This window comes from Giraffa tippelskirchi, chromosome 3, assembly GCF_054371585.1.
Source record: "Giraffa tippelskirchi isolate mGirTip1 chromosome 3, T2T-mGirTip1v1.2.pri, whole genome shotgun sequence".
NCBI lineage: Eukaryota > Metazoa > Chordata > Mammalia > Artiodactyla > Giraffidae > Giraffa > Giraffa tippelskirchi.
The window spans coordinates 26418045-26440172 of record NC_137277.1 but is presented as its reverse complement, the minus strand read 5'-3'; the positions used below and the strand labels follow the sequence as shown (position 1 = coordinate 26440172).

General features: G+C 51.8%; 1 protein-coding gene across 3 annotated transcripts in view; it reads right to left on the bottom strand.

Moving 5' to 3' along the window:
* ABCC3 (ATP binding cassette subfamily C member 3) overlaps positions 1–21843 on the bottom strand; it is a 47702-nt gene extending 25859 nt beyond the window's left edge. For all 3 annotated transcript variants that reach the window (XR_014080388.1, XR_014080389.1, XM_081583272.1), the window contains exons 1-11: positions 21528–21843; positions 9375–9551; positions 8905–9030; positions 8562–8699; positions 7626–7751; positions 7354–7415; positions 6484–6615; positions 4892–5083; positions 1420–1597; positions 1160–1321; positions 558–650 (exon numbers count right to left, since the gene is read on the bottom strand). Coding sequence is in view for 1 of the 3 variants with exons in the window: in XM_081583272.1 (XP_081439398.1) it covers positions 558–650; positions 1160–1321; positions 1420–1597; positions 4892–5083; positions 6484–6615; positions 7354–7415; positions 7626–7751; positions 8562–8699; positions 8905–9030; positions 9375–9551; positions 21528–21572 (1431 nt within the window). In the remaining 2 variants the exon portion in view is untranslated. The remainder of the gene's footprint in view (positions 1–557; positions 651–1159; positions 1322–1419; positions 1598–4891; positions 5084–6483; positions 6616–7353; positions 7416–7625; positions 7752–8561; positions 8700–8904; positions 9031–9374; positions 9552–21527) is intronic.
* Positions 21844–22128: the final 285 nt, after the last annotated feature.

Here is a 22128-nt window from a genome sequence, read left to right as displayed (position 1 = left end):
GGAACTGGGCAAGCAAGGAAGGCTGAAGCACATTTCAGGGAACAGTATGTATGGTAGCCCAGAAGTATGCAGAGCTTGGTGATTTGGAGAAAAGAAAGGCCAGACTGGCTGAAATTTAGCCATATTCCAGGAGGTAAGGGCTTGAAAGGTGAGCAGGGGCCCAGTGGGTGGTAATGGAAATTTGTCATTTATTCTATGTACAGTGGGAAGCTAGGGAAGACTTCAATAAATGTTTGCAAATAAAGGACTGAATGACTGGCTATTTACACTAAATGCAGTGTGGTGGAGAAACTCTCGTTAGACCAGAAGAGGCAAGTTCTGTCTGATTCTGGATTGCTGTAATCTCTCTGGGCCTTGGTTCCTCAGCTGCAAAATGAGAATGTTTCTAAAACCCTCTCAGGGTTGTAAGGCTAGAGTAAGCTAAGGTTTGTGAAACTGGCTTAGAGCCATCTGTATTCAGTAAGCAAAGTAGTGGGTAAGGCCAGGTTAGTGACTGCCCTCCACCAGGCACCTGGCCAGGGCTCCAGGCAGGAGCGGCTCAGTCTGCTAGCACCCACCTGGAATGCACGCATCTTCACAGCCACAGCTCCATTGAGCGGGATTAGCAAGATCATGAGAGCAACTCCAGCCAGGACAGAGGGACCCAGGTTCTGAGGATGCACAATGGATAGATTAGACAGACAGATATACAGAGTATATAGACAGAACCCAACAGACAGAGGCCTATTGACCTGAAATGCAGGGATGGGCCAGAAGCAAAAGTTAGTGGTCAGCCAAACAGATGGACAGTGAAAAACAGACATACAGATACAGCCAAAATTGCAAAAACATTTGCAGAAACAGCCAGCCATCAGATAATGACAACAGATAGGGACAAACAATGGCTTCCTTTGAAGGGTGTCCAGACACACAGGAAGGCAAATACAGATAAGACAGGCAATGACAACCAGAGTCACACCCACCTTGTCTCCAAGTCCCTCTTCCCTCCCCTAGGTTCTGTGAGAGGGACAATCACACAGGCTGGAAAGACTTGATTGCAGACACCAGCATCCTCACAGTTCTGTCCCCCACCCCTCTGCTGACCCAGAATAACTCTCTATTGTCCCATTTGAAGGAAGAAGTCAGAGGAAGGAGGCAGAGATCAGGGTTCAAGAGTCACCTGCCAGAGGAAGTACACTGCCAGAATGATCTGCAGGGGTGCTGACCACAGCAGGTTGATGAAGGGGACAACATCCATGAAGCGCTGGGCGTCCACTGACATGAGGTTGACAATTTCTCCTACAGTAGACTCACGTTTGACTGAATTGGTGATGACCAGAGCCTGCAGGTGGACAGTTGGCTGATGGACTGGCCGTGCGAGTCTCTCCAAAGTTCCCCAGGGCTGGCCTCCCCAGCCCCTCATGCCCTGCTCCAGCTGACCTTCCTATAGATGACACCTATGATCCCCGTGCGAAACCTCAACCCCATCACAAAGATGCAGTGGAAATACTGGTGTAAGATCAGGGTCTGCATCACGGAGCACACAAACATCAGCCCGGCCACCAGGAAGCCCCACCAGGTGGGGGCCGTGGGGTTTGAAATAAATCTGATCAGGATGCTGCAAATGGAGGAGAAAACAATAAGGGTGGGGAATTTCCCCTAGGCTTTCCCCCCTACTGCTGCTCTCTTCTTGCCCCTCAGCCACCACTCTCTCAAGCCTCTCATTTGGAGGCTGCTGGCCCTCCACAGCCCCAACCCAGACCATGGGAATCAGCCCAGAGCTGGCGTAAGACTCTGCCTCCTTACTCCTTTCTGCCGTCACCTCTTTTCCCATCTACCATGGCCTCCCTCCACCCACCTCTTTATTACTCTCTGGCCACCAACCTCACTGGCCTGCCTGTCTTGCCTCCTTGGACCATGTGGCAGGAAGCAATGCCACGTGTCTGTTGATTAGACTTTCCTGCACCTTTAAAATCCCATGGACGGAGGAGCCTGGTAGGCTACAGGGGTCGCTAAGAGTCGGACACGATTGAGTGACTTCACTTTCACTTTTCCCTTTCATGCACTGGAGAAGGAAATGGCAACCCACTCCAGTATTCTTGCCTGGAGAATCCCAGGGACGGCGGAGCCTGGTGGGCTGCTGTCTATGGGGTCGCACGGAGTTGGACACGACTGAAGCGACTTAGCAGCAGCAGCAGCAGCAGCACCTTTTCTTGGACTGCTGAGGGCTCTGAAGTCCAGCGCATGACTACACAGACTCTTGCCACTGAAATCCATCCTCTTCAATATCAGCAGCCCCCAGTACTGCCCAGTGACCTTCTCCAGGACCCTAATCTAATTCCTCTCCCACAGTCCTCTTCACCTCTTACCTTCTGATCTGTCCTCACCCCCCACCTCTCTCAGCAGTTGCCCACTTACTTGTTCCCACTGAGAACTCCTCGCCAACTACAAACTTCCCTGCAAACATTCACCCTCTTCCATTTGCCTCAGGACAGGAGGCGTCCTTCCACACTGGATTTTGCCCTCTAAGCCCCAGATCCCACCCACCTCCTCAGGAGCATGCTTCATCATTGGCCCCCTTTTGCCTCATCTTCAGGAACCTCCCCTCCACTGGCAGCTCTGTGCCTTGACCGACTAACATGATAAGTCTCTTCCATGTTAGGACAAAACTCCCCTTGGCCCCATGGAGCTTCCTCCACAGTCATGGCCAGGCCTCTTTCGCTGTGGGTTGGGTGTGACTCCCCAAAAGACATACTCAAGTCCTAACCCCTGGTACCTATGAATGTGACCTTATTTGGAAACAGGGTCTTTACAGATGTAGTCAAGTAAAGATAAAGTCGTACTGGAATAGGGTGGCCCCGAATCCAGTGACTGGCATCTTTATAAGAGAAAGAAGAGGGAGATTTGCACACAGAGACACAAATGCAGACAGACAGACACACACACACACAGATACATACAGGAAGATGCCATGCAAAGATGGAGGCAGAGATTGGAGTGATGAGTCTCAAGCCAAGGAAGTCTAGTATGCCAGCACTACCAGAAGCTGAACAGATTTCACTCAGAGCCTCTAGAAGGAACCAACCCACTGACACTTCGATTTCAGACCATGCTTCCAGAATCATGAAAGAATGCATTTCTGTTTTCAGCCACCCAGTTTGTGGGATTCTGTTACCCTAGGAAACTAAAAACTTTTATAGGAAGTTTCTAGACCTTCACTGGCCCTGTCTCCACTGCAGACACCCTTTTCTCAGGCCCTTCCCCTTTGTCTCAGCCTCTGTTTTTGGCAAAGCCGGCAACAAACTCCATGTTGCCTTCCTCAGGCTCTATTTTACTGGTCAGCTTGCTTCACTGGAGGCCACGGCTTCCCCTGGATGTGTTCTCTGTGCCCTGGTCCACAATCTGGATTCTTTTCCCAACTCTAGCCCCTCTAAGTTAGTCTTTTGCTCCTCCATACCTGTCAGAATGCCCTAGGACTCTGTCTGGGGCCTTCACATGAAGGCCCCTCTCTGGGAGGGGTTAGCCAAAGAGATGGGGCCCTGGGCTTCCATGATGACTCTGAAAACTCTCTGACCTCCCTCTAGCTGGGAATCTCTCCTTGGGGGCCACCAGCACCTCAGGCCTCACATGGCGAAGATGCAGCTCACCACTGTGCCCAGTGCCCAGGTGTCTCTTCTTGCTGAGTTCACTATCTCAGCAAAAAAAAATTCATCATCCTCTAGCTATCCAAGAACCCAGGTCATCTTTGTCCCCTCCCTTTCCTAACACAAGCACCCATTTCCAGAGTACCTCCTGAATCCAGCTCATTTCTGACCTGGACTTTCCTTAGACATAGTTGGCCCACTTCCATCTGGCTACACTGCCTTACACCACCCACACTACCAGCAGGGGATCCTTCCAGATGACAGCCAGATGCCCTTCCCTGGCTTCAAATCTTTCAAGATTTTCTTAGCTTTCCCTCTCTCCCTTTGTTGTTCTGCCCCTCCCTCCAGTCACCCTCCCTCTAGCATTCATAAGTACTTGGAGTCCTGAGTCATGCTGTCTCAGGCCTCTGTGACTCTGCACCTTCACCTCCTTCCTCACCTAGTTAGTTGCCTGTCCTTCCAAACTAGATAACCTCTTGCCTCATACTTCCTGCCTCACGCTTGCCTGCCTGGCAGGCAAGAGTACCCTGCCCCTTCCCAGGCTGGCTTCCTGCCCCTCTGAGGGGTTTTTCAGACACATGAGTACACCTCTGCCCACATTGTGCTCTAACAGATTTACACACCGGTTTCTCCCACAAGACTTTAAGACCATCTTATTTATCTCTGTATACCTAGGGTCTGCCACTATTCTGAGACCCTGGAGCCTCAAAAAACGTTCGCTGAATGAACAAATGCACAAATTCACGAAGGGAGGGCAACGGAGTGAGGGCTCCTTCCCATTCCCTCATTTGAGAGCTCCTTCTAGCCCAAGCTACTCAGGGGACAAATGGTGGAGCCTATCTGGAAAGAGCACCGTAGCTGGAGTTCAGAGCTCTGAACTCAAATCCATCTTTACCAGCTGTGTGCCCTTGGTCAAATCACTTCATTGCTCTGAGTTCTTATTTTCTCATTTTGTTGTTGTTGTTTGTTTTTCTGCTTCCTCATTTGTAAAATGAGAGAAGGGCGCCTCTCTGTAGGATTGTTGGGAGGATTTAAAGAGAGAATGTTTGTTAAAGTATACATCAGGCTACCTGGCAGTTGTACTTGGGCCAGGTAAGTTGGATGTGAATGGGGAAAGGAGGTGCAGAGGCGCTGCCACTTGCCAAGGGTCACACAGAAAACGAGAATAGTCCCTCCAGTTCCCGGACCGGGGCTCTTTCCCCACTCGTCATCCCCCAGGCCAGCCCCTTGTCCCGGGAAGGGCCGTGCGGGAGGGAGCGTGGACAGACCTGAGCAGCTGTGGGTTGATAAAGGACAGCAGATCCTGGATCAGCTTGAAGCCCATGCTGAGGAGGAAGCTGGAGCTGAAGGTGGCCATCAGGGCCCGCAGGAAGGAGGGCTCCCGGGCCCGGGGTCGGCCCTCAAGCAGCACCTCGCCCTCGCTGGACAGTTTCTTCCCAGAAGCCTCTGCAGCCTGGCGTCTGGTCCGAGGAGGAAGGAACAGTGAGTAGGAATGGGTACAAAGGCCCCGTGAAGCCAAGGGCCACCGGGGCTGTTGAAGAGCAGGTAGGAGGGGGAGCTGCTTTCTTGGCTCTCAGAATTGGGACAGACAATGCAACTTTCCAGGTAAGAATCCCCAAGTGACTCTGTCTTCTAGAGGGTATATGAAGGGGTGTCTTAACTGCTTCCCAAGAACTATACACCCAGCAATTTCCAGCATCTGCCTCTCCAGGGCTGGCTCCAAGGAGAATGCTATGAGAAGGGAGACTTGGGCAGGGCTGGCTAGTGGCCTAGTCACTGGGGAGCTGAACAGGGAGGGAGTGGAGGTGGCATGAAGGGACAGAGACGGGGTGCAGCAGGCAGACTGGAGGCCGTTAGGTCTCAGAGGCTCCAAGCCAGGAACCCAAGACACGGATGACCAAGTCCAAGCCCCTGGCTCCTCCACAGCCAGTTGGCCATCAGGGGCTCAGACAGAACCAGCATGGGACTTCTGGGACCCAGACTGTGGGTGGAAGGCAAAAGGGTTTGGTCCTGGGGGGGATGTGGGTGAAGAAGGAGGACTCAGAGTCTCAGATTTTCTGTCTGAGTAGTCAGCCAGAGACAGATTCCTGGGTCAGTGGGAAGGCCCTCAATCAGATGGTAATCTCCTCCAGCCCTTGCCTCCACAAAGGAGGCAGGATTAAGGGGGGATGCTGGCCTTCACCTTCCTCCCCTGGTCCTTTCTCCCTCCTGAGGGAAGTCTCTGGAATCCACCCTTCAAGTCAGTCAGGGCAGTGCAGTGGTGACTGCAGGGGACCAGTCAGCTGGGTGTGGATTCTGCCCGTGCCACCACCAACTAGGGGACCTTGGGTGCATGATCAAACCTCAGGGCTTCAGTGATGTCATCTGTCACACAAAGACATTAGAGCCTGTGCAGTAGGGCTGTCAGAGACTGACTGGGTTAATCTTAGAACTATCCCTCAGACAAAGTGTTAGTCGCTCTGTTGTGTCCAATTCTTTGCGATCCCATGGACTGTAGCTAGCCAGACTCCTCTGTCCCTGGAATTCTCCAGGCAAGAATACTGGAGTGGGTAGTCATTCCCTTCTCCAGGGGATTTTCCCAACCCAGGAATTGAACCCAGATCTCCCATACCTCAGGCAGATTCTTTACTGTCTAAACCACCAGAGAAGCCCCTTGGACAAAGTGAGTGTTGTGAAAGTGTCAGCCATTCTCCAGCTGGCCCCACGTAAGCCTAAACTGCACACCCCAGGACCACTTCACCTGTTTTTCTCCCCACCCCCAGCCATGTGATCCACCAACCTCGCCTGCAGGAGACCCGGGCTGTGTGAAGGGGCTGGGATGGAGAGGTGGTGTGGGGACTGGGGGAAGGGGGGGCCTCACCGCGCTGCCTGATCTTGTTGCTTCTTCCACTCCTCCAGCAGCCTCTGCATTACCATCTGGGAGCAGTCCTCCTTATTTAGGGACCAGAGATCTCGCTCCTCCAGGGGCCGCCTATAGCCGAGGATGGCCAACCTGGAGTGGGCAGGCAGCACCACATGGGGTCAGAGTTTAGGAGCCTGGGGACAAGGGTCTCCAGACAGCAGGATGTCCCTGGGGGGACAGTAGCCAAGAAGAATGTCTCCTTTATTCCTACAGTGAGCAAGACGGGGGTCACTGACTCCTACTCCAAGTTCCACCCCTTTCTCCCTCCTTCTCAGATGCCCCATTGACTCCTGGGCCCTGGTGATGAAATTGATGCTGACTGGGGCCCTGAGCGATGACAAGACCCACTGGATAGAGCCCTAGCCCAGGAGCTTCCTCAGTGCTATACGGTTAATGAGCTGTCACCGAGGTCACAGACATAATTCTCCTGCTTTAGCTACTCTGAGAGATGCCCAAGGAAATGACAGCTGCAAGCTTATCCCTGACCAAAGAGCTGGGAACTAATTCTCCCTCTAGAACCCTGGGCCTGCCCCCATGGCCTGCCAGACACTGGGCTGGCCTGTGCCCTGGATCAGAACTGGACCAGGACTGGCTTCTGTACTCAGCCCCCAGCCCAAACATACAGGTTTCCCCACCCTTGCCTGCCCCATGCCCACTGTTGCCACCACTGTCAAATGCAATGTGGGGTTTGCATTTGCAACTGTGAACTGTGGGGTTCAGAGTTCCTCAAAGCTCCTGAATTCTTGTCCTGCTCCCGTTCCTCTTTCTAATCCCCCAACTATCCATCCCCACCCCCAGATTCCCAGGCTTAGGGAAGAGTAAACTTACTTTGTAAACCACCAGAAAGATAGGCGGGAGAGGAAGCCAGCTCCAGCCTCTGGGCAGGGGTTCTAGAAGGTAAAAGAGTGAGACAGGGGAAATCAGGAGTGCACGCCACCCTCTCAAGGCAGAGCAGAGGGAGGAGGGTGCCTCACTCCCTCCTGCTCCAAGCCCCAGTTTGCACACCCTGGAGGTGACAAGAAGATCGAATGAACCGGAAGGACTGGGCTAAGCAATGGGCTGTGGAACCACTTTTACCACCCAACTCCATTAAAACTTACAGGGTCAATATTCTTGGGGGAGAAAAACGGTGGCTTCTCTCTGAAGCAGGAGACGATGAGGGCAGAGAGCACCAGAGCAAAGTAGATGTAGAAGGTCGTGAAACGGAAAGGGTCTGAGATTTCGCCCTGGGGGAGAAAGGGGAGTAACATCATAGCTTGGGGATCCCTGGGCCTGCAGTCCAAAGGACTTCTTGGGGGCACCAGACCCCTCTTTGTAGGAGTCAGCCCCTGGGGGTCCCTGGGTCCCCCACCCAGAGGGCTCTGAGAGAAGGGAAAGATCATAGGGGGTCTGCTATTTGGTGGAGACTTGCCCTGCTCACCTACATCACCTTGTGTAATTGAAGAAATGAGGCTTCAAACGGCTCAGGAACTTGCCCAAGATCACAAAGGAATTGGATTGTTCCCAGCCTGTGCTCTTATGAATACACTTGACTGACTTCTCTTGAGACGGAGAAATAGGGAGACACTAGATTGATCCCCAGTGCTCCTACTACCACATCACCCATCCCCCACCCACCACTGAAGATCAAGAGGAAGACCAGGAACTGAGGGAGGTGGGGAAAAAAGGGGCGAACAAGATAATGGGACTCCAGGGAAGCCAGAATTGTTCATGGTGGCACACACGTTCTCACTGCACAAACACTGCATTTGACAGTGGTGGCAGTGGTGGCAGTGGCTACATTCCCACAAGCAGCCAACAAAGGGCTCATCTTGCTGCATTTCCTTGGTTACAATGACTCTCGCCCTGCTCACCAGTCTGCTTCTCAGCAGAGATGCAACAAGTAAGGAATGACACAAAAAGGACAGAACAGCAGAGGAGGTCCTGGGAGCTGGGGAGGGGCAGAGGGGAGGAGCCTGGGAGCCAATAGTGACCTTGAGCTCTGGGGCCAACCCCTACACAGTGGTGGACCTGGCAGGTTTCTCTTTTCCCCTTACCTGTGTCAAAGCTGAAAGGATCTTGGAACGGAAGGGGATGATGCCACAGACCACACACAGGAACCAGAAGATGATGAGAACACCCGAGGACCGAACCCCCTGCAGCCGTTCATACTGGATCAGCAGGGTGGCCAGCAGCTGTGCAGGGAGAGCAGCAGGCGCTGGGCCAGAGCACACATCTGGACCTGACTCCATTCCTCCCCACGCCCCATGGCTAGATGTTTCTGGGGTTACCCACTTCTAAGGTGTCCAGCCTTCTCCTCAGAGCCCATGGTTCCCCCATCAGCATCCCACAACCCACTAGAGATCCTCCCCCACCCAGATCCCCTGGTCCCACACTGACCATGGTGACCCCCACCACCAAGGGGGTGATAAAGAAGATGGGGGCAGGGGCCCAGCCGTGGACCAGGCCATGGAAGGAGTAGAAGAGGTCAGCCCAGGAGACACACCACAGCAGGACACCCAAGGCCTATGAACAGGGCATAGGTTGGAGCCTCCATCCTCAAAGAAACGGAGCGTCCCCCCTGGGGAGGGGCCTTGGGTCCTGAAACCAACAGATCTGCCCAGGCCTGCCCTCAAGGGCCGCGCTGGGCACTGGCTGGAAGCTTCTCCAGAGTGGGCAGAGCATTGTTGGAAACCTTGACTGAACTTCCCCAGAGATTATCTCACTGGGCTATAGACCCAGCTGGCAGGCTGCCATGGCCCTGAGCACAGGGTGGGTGAGGCTGGGGAACCCAGTCCAGTCACTGAGGGTGGGGGAAGGGACTCATTCAGGTTCCGGTCCCACCCACAGGAGAGCCCTGAGCCTCTGACCGTCTTGAGCCTGGAGAGGTGAGAGAGGACAATATAGCCTTGGTGGTGGCGCCGCAGATAGAACAGGTAGCAGGGCAGGGCAGCCCACAGGTAGATGCAGGGGACCCAGGCCAGCAGGGAGTTCTGGAAGCAGGGAGTGAAGTCCGGGTTGTCTGTGTGCAGGGACAGGTTGGAGTCCTGGGAAGAGAGAAGAATTCAGGGGCAGCAATGGGCTCACGCTCCAGGAAGGGGGCTGGGCCAGAGAGCTGCTCTATGCACCCTAGCGGTTGGAAGGCGTGTGATCTTGAAAGGCTAAGTGTGCAAATGAGCAGCCATTGTCCCAGGTGTGAGCTCTCCCAGGAGGCAAAGCGTGCTAGTTTCCTCATTTCCTCATATTTTCTCTCTCTCTAATTGACGTATAATTTAAGCACAATAAACTGCACCCATTTAAAGTGCACAATCCAATGAGTGACAGTTGTACACACCTGCAAAACCGCTACCCACAAAAAAGCTATCAAATATTCCACTATTATCCGAGTTCTTTTGTGCCCCTCTGCAGCCCATCCCTCTCAGGCAACCACGGATCTGCTTTCTGTCATTCTCGATTTCCACTCTTTTTTTTAATTACTTTATCAAAGCAGTATATGCACATGGTTGAAGAGTCCACTTCCTCTCTTAAGTCTCTCAGGAAAGGGATAGGGAGCCTCTTTCGGCTTTAGTTAAAATAGAGGAGGCCATCCCCCACCCCGCCTACCTCCCTCAGTGGGAGTGAACTCAAAGGAACAAGGTGATGTGGAGAGAGCTTTGTAAACAAAGCCGTGGTGACCCATCCTCTCATTTCGCACAGGACTGTCCTGGTTCTAGCACTGAAAGTCTTGTGTCCTTGGGAACCACTGAGTCCAGACAAGATCCCCACCCTCCGTCTTGTCTTTGCACCTAAGAATTTTTTTGGAAATGGATGGGAGAAACTATTTAAACATATATTTTACTAAAATTGTTTCCCCCAAGGCCACCAACGAACTAATCCTTTTTTCCCTTCTTGCAAAATATTACACATTCTTTACAGAAAGCTCATAAAATATAAACAAGTAAAAAACAAATAAAAAACATGCCTTACCCACAAGCCCATCCACCTAGAGACAACACCAAAGGATAGAACCTCCTACCTTCTAATTGCCAGTTTAAAGAATTACCATTTTTATTTTTCTCAAAGTTATAACATGCATATAATTTTAAAAGTCTAACTGTGAAAAAAAAAAAGAAAATAAAAGTCTAACTGTGAAAAGGAAAATGGTACCCTGCCTCATTACTCCCCACTCCTAGCTCCATTTTCCTGGGGTAAATATGTTCAAACATGCTAACATTGTTCTGGGAGCTACTTGCATGTTTTTAAGCAATTTGCTTTCATTATTATTACATGATCTATCACTATTTGGTAATTGCTATTTTCTTTTGCCATTTCCTTCCCACTGGAAGGTAGGGCTTTTATCTCCCTCTCCACTTGAACTCCCTTAGCCTTCCAGTGTAGAAACATCATAGGCTGTTGCTAAATAAACATTCAGAGTTCATACATTTTTGACTATGTAAATATTGTTGACTGCTAAGTTCATTGCTACTGACTCTACTCCTTTCAAACAGTTTGACCTTAGGCAAGACACTTGAGCTTTACCTCTCTGGGCCTTAGTTTCTTCAAGGGTTACACTAGGATGATAACACCTCCCACAAGGCCCCTCCCACCTGGCCCCTCAGCCAACAGTCTAGCCCAAGCTCTCATCTCTTCCTGAGCAATTTCCATGGGATTCTCTTCCTTTCTGGTCTCTTCCTTTCTATGCCCTATGGGCCCAGATCCCTGCCCACATTCTCCTGGTCTTCTCCTTCCTTCCTGGTCTTTCTTTCCTTCTAAAGCTCTTTGTTGGTTCCCTCTCTTGGCATCAGAGTGCCCCCAAGCTCGGTCCTTTCCTCTTCTCCATCTCCATTTCCATCTGCACTCAATCCCAGGGCAATCTCATCCAGTCTCATCTATGTGCCGACGGCTCCTAAGTTTACCTCTTCCCGTGCATGCATGCATGCTAAGTCGTTTCAGTCGTGTCCAACTCTTTGGGACCCTATGGACTGTAACCCACCAGGCTCCTCTGTCCATGGGATTCTCCAAGAAAGAATACTGGAGTGGGTTGCCACGCACTCCTCCAGGGGATCTTCCTGATCCAGGGATAGAACCCACATCTCTTATGTCTCCTGCATTGGCAGGCAGGTTCTTTACTATTAGTGCCATCTGAGAAGCCCTAACTTTACCCCACCACTCTCCAAATCCTCAACTCTATATCCAGCTGCCGATTGGACATCTCCACTTTACACATTGTACAAGAGCCTACATCCTTAAGTCTTTATTTCTCTTTGAGGCCTACCCTGAGCACTCTGTTTATTACTGTCTCTTGCACCCTATCTCCAGCATTCCCTTAACCTTTCTCTGCTTTTTCTTTTCCCTATACCTACCACCTTCTAACATGCTATATAATTTAGTAGTTTAATGTGTTTTCTTTCATCTCTTCCTGCTGGCCTATGTGTTTCTTGAAGTAAAGAATTTTTATTTCATTTACTGATGTATCCTACCTAGAGCAATGCCCAGCACATACTAAGTGCTCACCAAAAATTTGCTTTAAATAGATTAAACATTTGTTGAATAAGTGAATAAACAAAAGGATAATCTTATACTCTCCCTCTAAACCTTCAGTGGCTTCATACTGACTAGAAGACAAAGTCCAAGCATGGCATTCAAGTCCCACAGCTGGCCTTGAACTTTCTATCTATCTATCTATCTAAACTATTAAACTATGTGCCTGAGTTCTATCATCTTAAGAAAATAGTTCATGGAGTGGTCTGTACACCCTGCTTCCCTTTCCTCAGCCTGTCCCCGCTCTTTAATTCCATCTGGGTCAGCACTCTGCCTCTAATGCACCTGCCCACAGTTGCAAGATTTCTGAAATGCAGTGTTGTGCCCCTTGCCTCGTGTCCCCAGACCCGCTCCTGGAGCCAAGTCCAAGCACCCCTCCTGCCTTCCCACTGCTCCTTTCCCCCACTGCCAAAATCCTTTCATTCTAAATTGCATTCCTACACCTTTTTTCAGTCTGGTCCCTCTTTCCATTTGTCAAAATCCCAATAACGACAGGGCAGGGTGGTGGGCCCAGCTTAGGACCCACCTCTCCCATCTTGAGCATCCTTCCTGCTCTGAACTCAGCACTTAAAGACCTAAAGAGCCACCTTCCAGAATATGTCTTCCACTTGATGATGCTCTGGTAAAGGCCTACTATGGGCTTCGTGGGGAGGTTGGGGAGGCGGGGTGGGGCGGGGGGTGGAGGCACACTTGGGACAAACGGTTCCTGCCTCTAGGGAGCATGAGGTCCAGGGACACACTGCTTTGGGGGCATTTCACCCAAACCCTGGGAAGCAGAGGTTGTGCCACATACATCTTGTATTCTAGAACCCAGACTCAGTGGTCACTCAAGCAATGCAAGCTAAGGACCAGCAGACTCTTGCTGAGCACTGGCACTCGGCCCATGGCTGAGGACTGGATCATAGAGCGGGATTACACTGCAGGCCTGGTCAGGCTCTTCCAAGATGGGGGAGGCAGACACCCCGGCCTGCATGGTTTTCCTCTTTAAGACATTTCTTATCCAAGTATAATATACTTACAGAAAAGCACACACAGCTTAAGTATACACCTCAGTGAATTTTCACACACTGAACATGCTTGTGTCACTAGAACCCAAATCAAGAACTAGGACATGGCTGATGCCCAGAAGCTCCTCTTGTGCTTCCTCTCAGCCACTCCTCATCCCAGGGGAATGCGGTTCTGTATTCCAACAACATGTGATTTTGCCCACGTGGGACCTTCCTATAAAGGAAAGCACACAGCCTAGATCTTTCATGTCTAGCTTCTTCACTCCGCACTGCATTTGAGGGGTGTCATCCTCGGTGTTGAGTGTGAGGATACTTACTCACCATTTGTATATGTGGTCCATTGTATGAAAGGACCATGTACTGATCCATTCCACCCTCAAGTGGCAGCCACATCCTGTTTAACCCTTCACAAGCCCATTAATCCCATCCCCTTAGTTACCAGTCCGATAGCTGGCCCAAGGCCATCCCCAACTCTATCACCTGGTCTTTGGGGCTGGAGGGAGTGAACTACTGACCTCTCTGGGCCCAACTTGAGCTACACCTTCTACAGAAAGCATTTCTGGGGTGCCCCAGCCTCCAAGGGGCTTTGCTTTGCTTTGTTTTGTACGGTCTTGGCACTCAGACAAATGACTATTACCTGAGAGTGATCAAGGCCCTTTATGTTTCAGCAGCATTTTATTATAGACTTAAGTGGTCATTGTTCCAAAAGAAAAAAAGAAGAACAGTATTAGGCCTGGCTTGCAAAAGAAAAAACAGGTTTCACTTGCTCTGGCAACAGGTGCAAGGACACCAGGCAGTCAAGAGCTGGGAGGAACACCCAGGCCTCATAACACCGAGCCACTCCCGCCTTGTGCTGCTTGGACCTGCACCTGTGAATATATCTTCTCACTACAGCGATGTGAGCCCTTCAGTTTAGACACTGGGCCTTACTTTTACTCCTCTCCTCTCTTGCCCCACACCTTCCAACTCCCAGCACAGGGTCAGGTATGAGGAGCAGCCCAGATGGACCTTGTCAGTCAAGGTCTATTCATTGACCAACGAGGGATAGCGTGTGTAGGGGGATCGGAGGCTGAGTTCAAAGGCGCAACCAGGAATCACGCTTGCACTGGGTCAAGGGCAGGGCTCGTTGAGGCAGGCAAGGAGTGGCCATGAGAATGGACCCTGATTAGAGGACCCAATGTGGGCTGCCTCTTTGGAGCTGTGGAATCGTGGGTGAGTGCCTTCATCTCTCTGAACCTGTCTCTGAGCATGAGTAATGGCAGTAGAGATAGCATCCCAGCCAGCTCACTTCGGGGGGAGAATGAACAGCAAGGCACCTTGACTCAAACAGGGCAATACTGGAGGAAGCAGGTGACAGAGCAGAAGCTGCTGGGACCTTGTTTTGGTTTCATAAACAACTTTCATTGTGGCAACAATCAAGAGATCTTAGGAGAATCAGATGACCGTTTTGACCCATAGGGAGATCCAGCCTGCGCTCAGTTGGGCAGAGCCCCTCCAGGAAATAGCATACCGGTCCCTGCCTCTGTCCCTAGACTATCTATTTACCTTAGACATTTTGCTAAGACCTAAGGACTTCCCAGATGGCTCAGGGGTAAAGAATCCACCTGCAAATGCAGGAGACACAAGAGATGTGCGTTCAGTCCCTGGGTCAGGAAGATCCCCTGGAGGAGGAAATGGCAACCCATTCTAGTATTTGTGCCTGGAAAACTCCATGGACAGAGGAGCCTGAGGGGCTACAGTCCATGGGGTCACAGTCAGACGTGACTCAGCACAGCACAGCATCCTGCTAAGACAATGACAGGACCCCTTACATACAGTATGTCCAGAATAGAACCCCTGCCTGTCCCTCCTCCAGGCTGCCCACCTTGATGCAGGGCAAGGCTTTCCTTCTCTCAGGCTGGAATCCTCTGAGTCATCCTTGGCTCTTTCTCTTTCTCTCCCAACTCACACCCAACCTTTCAGCAAATCTTGTCTATTCTACCTTTAAATTATTAGGTTGAACTACACGAAAGGATTTTTTCCAATGCTTTTTATCTATAAAAAGGCATCTTCACCTGGATCTCCCTGATAGATCCAGGATCCAACTGCTCCTCTCCACCCCACTCTCTCACTTGGATTGTGGTGTCACCCCCTCTCTGGTCTCCCTGCTTCTGCTTCTGCTGCTTACCCAGCAGTCTCTTCCAGCACAGCAGTTGGAGGCAAGTCTTCATGAAACCTAAGCTGGACGTCTTAGTGATGCACCATGTCACTGCTCTGGTTAAAACCTGTCAAGGGCTCCCCATTTCACTCAGAGTAAAAGCCCAGGGTGCCCTTGAGACCTGCATTATCTGCTCCCCCATCTCTCTGACCTCAGCTTCCCCACTCCCCTCTCTCTCAACCCACCTGCCTCCCGCCCTCTGTGCGGTCTCCAAATGTCAGGCCTCCACTTGTCTCAAGGCAATGGTGCTGCCTCATGCCCTCATCACCTGCAAGCTTGTGCTCAGATCTCAGATCTTGTGGAGGTCCACCCTGACCTTTCTAATTAAAACTGGAACTGTAGCCCCCATCCAGCTCCTGCATCCCCACCCCTGCTAGCCTGTCCTCTTTTCCCATAGCCCTTACCATTATCTAGGATAGTATCGCTATCTAGGATAGTATAACTGAGTTATTTGTTATGTTTATAATTTTTCTGTCTTCTTCTACTGGAATATGTGTTCCATGAGGACCGGTTTGTTAGTTCTGCTGGGCCAGCCAGGCAGCCCCACTGCCTAGAAGAGTTCCTGGCACAGAGACCACACTCCTATGCATTTGTGGAACAAAAGAAAGAAAGAATAAATGGACAAATAAGTTAAAGTTACCCTCCAAAGCCCATATCTGCAGCTGTATGCCCAGGAGCTCAGACTGTTCTCTCCTTGACACCAAGGCACTCGAGAGGGTCTCTGACCCAAACAAAGCTAAGTGTAAAGGACAGGGTTGGTGGAGATCATGGACCCCATACTACTCCCTGCAACCCCACAGGGTAGGATGGGTGATCCCTTCTCAAACCACCAGCCCCCAATCCCCATTCTGAAGAACACCAGCTGGGCTGAGAGCCAAGACCACAGCCCTCCCCCACTGCCACCCACACAGTTTCCACGGCAACAACAGCTACCTCAACAACGTGATTAAACAGCTGGATGGAGCTGATAAGGTCTAGCACCCAAAATGGGCCACACACCGGGGAGCCCCTTCATGGGCACCAAGACTGAAATCCCTACAGACCCCAGCAGGGCACAGGTGGCAGTAAGGACCCAAGAGACCTCTGCCACAGCGCCTTTAGGGACTTTCCAGTCCCCGGGCGCCCCCAGGCTTTTTGATAGCCTCTGTCGAGAGAAGAGTAATTACTTCCTTAATCCTGTGTTGTGGGGAGAAGGGATCAACTGACAAGTTCATTATCTCAGCAGAAATGGAGGTACAGAAAAAGGGCAAGGGCCTGTTCACACGCACTAACTGTAGCCTTTGGAAGGGTCTGGGTCTGGAGGCAAAAATGTGGCTCACAGCCTGGCCGGCCTGTCTGCTTCTGAAGGGGCCTTGGCAACCAGCAAGAAATTCGCGTACTGGAGCACCACTGTGTTCCAAGATTCTTATTTAATGTCCACAACAGCTGAGACTCATAGCTGAAAAGTGACCAGACCTGAACCCAGGCCGTGCAGCTCCCGAGTCCCAGTCCCTGACAGGGCTCCAACATGACAAACCACCCTGGGGATAGAACACGTGTGTCCAGATCACCTGAAGCATTAAAGATCTCCTTTCAGCCGTACAGCCTGCCCTTAAACCACCTCCTTGCTGTGGTTTTTCTCACAGAGCAGAGGGAAAGGGGCTGCCATCGCAGGGTAACAGACTAGCTGGCATTCTGGGAGCCGCTGGACTAGAAACCTGACTATCCAGTTAGAAGGAGAAATCCAGTCCACGGATTAACCCTCATGAGCACCCACCCCAGGCCAGGAACACCTCCTGGATCCAGCCCTGGAAACAGGAACAGCTCCAGGTGGGGGAGGGGAGGCCCCACACACAGCAGTGACACACGCAAGTCTCACCGCCCCACCCCAACATGGATCCTGCTGCATCTGTGCCCCTGGGTCAGCCACACCAGGGAGGGGTGAATACAACCCAGGTGCTCTGACCCTGCCTCCTCGGCCAGTCAGCTAGCAGGCCCACTGGGACCTCCCTCCCTGGGGGCTGGTCCCATGCTCCAAGGTCATTTCCTGGTGAGAGGACCAGCAGGCGGGTTTGGCAAAGTTCCTTCCCAAGTGCCACTTCCTTGACTCACTTCCTTCTCTAAGTCTCCAGCTCTCCAGACCAGGTCCAGGACATCAGGGCTTGGGAGAGTCCAGCCTGGGGACGTAATCTTTCTGCCAGGAGCCAGAAGTTCAAGAGGCTCAGTTTTGGTGCCCCAGATGGGATGGAGAGAAGGGATTTTAGAGCCCCTAGCTTGGCAGGGAGGACTGGGTTCCTGGTGGAGGTGGAGTTTGGTGTCCAGTAGACTGAGGGGTGTCCACCTTCTACCTACCTGCCTAAGCCATCCCTGCCTCTGCCAGTTTCCCTAAATCTTTGGGGGTTACTATCTTCATTTGAGAATCAAAATACATTGAAATCAGAGCCTTGTCTGTTACTCATATGTTATGGTGGCCACCTATCCAGACTGTTCAGGGACCCAGGAGGAGGCCGGGGAAGACCCTGACATCCTAGAGCCCTAAAGTCCACAGAACCCTAGTCATAACTCCCCTGAGTCTGAGGCTCAGGTCCTCAGAATCAGAACTGAGCAACTAGACCTGAAGGAGGTCCCAGCTGGAACTCAGAGAGGGTGAGCAATTTGCCTAAAATCACACAGATAGTGAATAACAGAATGGCACTAGCTGGAACAGAGCAGGAGACACAGGGAGTGTCTAGGGACTAGAGCCCTGCCCCTCCCTAGGGTGAGTAAACAGCCAAGGGAACAGGGAAAGTGAAAAATGGTGCCTGACCAGTAGGAGACCCACAGGACTCTGCCAAGAGCTGCTACTAGGTAATTCCTTGTGTAGAGTGTGGAGAGGGTCAGGGAAAGAGGTCTGAAAATCTCAGAGGAAGAACTGGTGAGTCTCCTATTGACCACATGTTCTCTCTTCCTAGCTGGTCGCAGAATTTCAGGGCAGGACCCCACCTCCTTCCTCTTTCCAACACCCCCACCAAGTCGTTAATAACCCTGTGCTTGAGCCCCCAGTGATGAGGAGCTCACTGTTGCTCAGGCAGTCAGTGCCATCTTTGGACAGCTCTCTTGGTTAGGACTGCTGGATTTCTAAGCCTGCATCAGCCTCCCAGGAACTTCCTGGAGCCATCAGATGAAAGCTAATTCTGCAAACAGGTCAAGACCTCTTTAGGGCAAACAGCTGGAGGCACTTCCTCTGTGCATCCCCTATCTCCACTGCTCAGAACAGAGTAATCCTCCAGGCAGGAGGCAACATGGTGCATCAAAGGGACACTTCCAACTTCTTTGTTCTAGAGGCATCTCTGGATCCATGATCCCTGGGCCACCTGGCCACAGTTCATTCTCTTGGAATTTATTTCCACACACTCCCAAGCATGATCAGAGATGCTGGTAATTCACCCCAAAGCGGGTAGAGGTAAGAGAGAGAGTCAAAGAAAGGATGAATCACTCCTCCAGGGCACAGTGTGTGTGAGTATATAGCACGTATGCACATGTCCAGGGGGATCATGAGTCCCCTTGGGGTTCCTACTCTCACCTTTAGCTGGGGCTAAGGCAGATGGATTTATCCACAAATTACCCAGGAAACAGCTGAAATGGGAGCCTCTGGTCCAATGGCCTTGCCAGCCCTTTTTTTGTAGGTCTTCCCAAATCTAGACCTGCTAACCTCATCTCTTTTCCTTTTTTTTTTTTCTTTTTCTCTTTATTCCTCTTCCCAGGGATATCATGACCCATGAACATCTTACCAACAGAGAGTTTTAAGTTCTCAAGTCACTTCCCATTCTGTTTCTAATTTGATCTCTATATGTCTTGTGAGATAGTTAGGAGATGGGTTATTTCCCCATTCCACAGGTGGAAAAACAGGCTGGGAGGATAAGCTGGCAAAAAGGCTTGGTAGAATAAACAAGTGGCCCAGAGGGACCTGAACCATGTCTCTTGCCCCTGCTTTTCACCCTTGGCTCAGGTATTTTCTGGCTGCCATGAACCAACTTCCAACAAAGTGGGTCACCCACAGGCCTCAAAGATAAAAGGTTCAGGGACAAGTATATCTGACACACAATGAATATGAGCTGTAAACTAGCACAGCATCAATGAGGAGCCCTAAACTCCAGGCCTTTCGGGTAACTGAGCTAGAGCTGAGGTTATAGCTCCAGCCTCCAGGCCTCAGACCCTGCTCCCCTTGTCTCAGCTCTGCAAACACTCAGAGGATGAGCTGGGAACCTTCCTGCTTTTTCTTCACCCCATCTCCAGTCACCAGCCGCACTTAAAGCCTGGAACAGCTTTCAGGAGCCAAGAAGATAATGTTGAAGATGTAAGGTGCTTAGACATTGAAGTCAGGAAGAAGAGTGGTCAGTTCCCTTGTCATTTGAGGTATCCACTCAGAGATCTCAAAGGAGTCACCTCTTGGACCTAACATAGATGTGCTGACTCCCATGGACCCTGGGGTTCTCAGAGGAGGCGCACATAGCTCATAAGCCACAGAAAATTCAGGGACCTGGGAGCCCAGAAGCCCAAAGGTTCACAGTCAGGCAATGGCAAAATTAGAACCATATCTCAGGGTCCTGTTTTCCAGTCCAGCAATTGGTAGCTGACTGTCATGTGACCTTGAAAAACCCCTTCCTTCAGTTACCCCAGCTCTGTAATGAGGGGCTGAGCCAGCTGCTCTAAGCCCACAAGCTTTGATACTTGGATTCCACAGTATCATGGAAGGCCTGAAAACAGGAAAGGAGTCCTGAGTTCCCCAACTCCTGGTCCCTTAAAATCTGTTCCTGGGAGAGTCCTATGCTCTTAGGGTTTACAGTCTACCCAGGAACAAGGGGCCCTTGCACTTGAGGCTTGGGCACATCTGCCCCCTTGATTTACAAGTCCTCTGCTTGGCCACCTCAGACACTGTGATCTGCCATGACTACATCAGCCAGGCTTAAGTGGCAGTGAGAGGAAGTCTACTCCTGAGCCAAAGGGGCAAACTCTGGAATGTGGTAACAAGTGACCAGGTCGGACTGGATGACAGACGGGGTTCCAGCGGGGCTGGGCAAGAAGGAGAGGCACAGAGAATTCACACCATCTCTGATGAACCAATTAGTAACCCAGAGAAAAAGAGTGATCCCCTAAAATCGTTTTTTACAGGTATTCCAACGCCCCACATTTAAAAACTCCATGTAACTCCCCTCAGCCCAGCCCAAACACAGACCAAGGGTAGGGTTCCTAATTGTGTACACACACTTATGTACACAGAGGTGCACACACAGGCACACCCCCCCACACAAGCACCCACCCATGGATAACATACACTAGGCACATCCAACACCAAGCACACCTGTACAAATACCTGAAATGAGAGAAAGATTTAGAGAATGGGATTCTGAGGCCCTGGATCTGAGACCAGCCTACGTTGGGCAGGCCCAGATAACCACCTCGAATCTGAGCTCATCTGTAAAACGGAGATGCACCACCACCTGGCCTCCCAGAGCGACAATGATGATCAAGGGAGCTGCTGTGAGCAGGTTTTGCAAACTGTAAGAAAGCTCTTGAGCTGTCTACACGGACTGCACCTGAACTAGCGGGGAGTCTGCAGTCAGCAGCCTGAAAAGCAGCCTAGTGTCTTAGAAAGAGATTTGGTGTGTGAATCGGAAGGTCTACTTTTCTATCCCACCTCTATGCTGCTCTAACTGGCTGATTTTGAGCAAGTCTTTAAGTCCTCCTTTCCCCATCTGTAAAAGGAGAGGGTGGACCAGGAAATCCTGATACCTACCCTGTACCTGTAAGGCCCTGCCTCCAGAGTGAGGTCTGCCTCTCACTCCTGCAGCTGGGGCAGTGAGGATCGCCTGCTCTCTGGTGGCTCTTGCCCGCAGGAAAGAAGGAACTCTTTCCAAGAAGGCAGGAACCCTTGAAGGAGAGGAAAGCCCAGTGCAGCCAGCCTCCCAGAGCACGTGGTCAACCAGGTGTGGGGGTGGGCATCCAAGTCCTAGTCCATGGGGCAGGTGCTGAAGGGTTATCAGCATCTGGGGGTGGGGACTTGCCTCTTCTCCCCCTGCAGTCAGCCCCAGAGAGGGACTGGGGTGAGGGGGGAAGTGGGGACACCTTCTGAATTCAGGATGCCACCCACCGAGCCCTGGAGGAGCCTAGTACTTGGCTTTCCCAGACTCTGCCATGCGGCTGGGGAGGACAGGGAGGCCACTAGGGACCAGGCTTTGGGCGGTGCCACCCAGGCCTCCTCCCCGCACCACATCGCCCTCTCCCTGGGGCTGTGTAAGGGCTAGCCAGTTCGCGCCCTCAGTCCCGAGACACCTCCTTACCCAGAACTTGGAGCCGAGCTCCCCGGAGCCGCACAGAGCGTCCATGAGGTCCGGGCGCGGCTGCGAGGAGGGCGAGCACTACCGCCTACCAGCCCCGGACAGACCTAGCGACCGCCTGGAGCCGCCTCCGCCCCGGCGTTCCTCCCAGGCCCGCCCCCGCCAGCCCTTCCCCCAGGCCCTTTGGGTCGAATTGCGACAGCGCCTCCCCGAAACTGCGGCTCCAGGAAGGTTTTGGGGACAGGAGCGGAGGCCACTGACACAGTGACAACCCCTTCAGGTGGCCCCTGTGCCGCGTCGAGAGAAGCCCCAGAGCGATGAAGCTGCTAGGGCGGAAGCTGGGTCTGTTTCCAACAGGGACACACCCAACCCGCTCCCGACTCTGCTGGGGGAGGGGCCCCCCAGGAGTCAGGGAACGTGGAAAGGGACTTAACAAGACTCTCTGCGTGAATAAACCCCTGTCACCTTCATTTCTGAATGTCAGTCTCGTCATCTGTGAAATGGGAAGAGCTTGTGAGTTATCTGGGAACCAGCAGAGACCAACACACAGTGTGCACGTGTGTGTGTGTGTGTGTGTGTGTGTGTGCACACCCAAGGAGAGAGA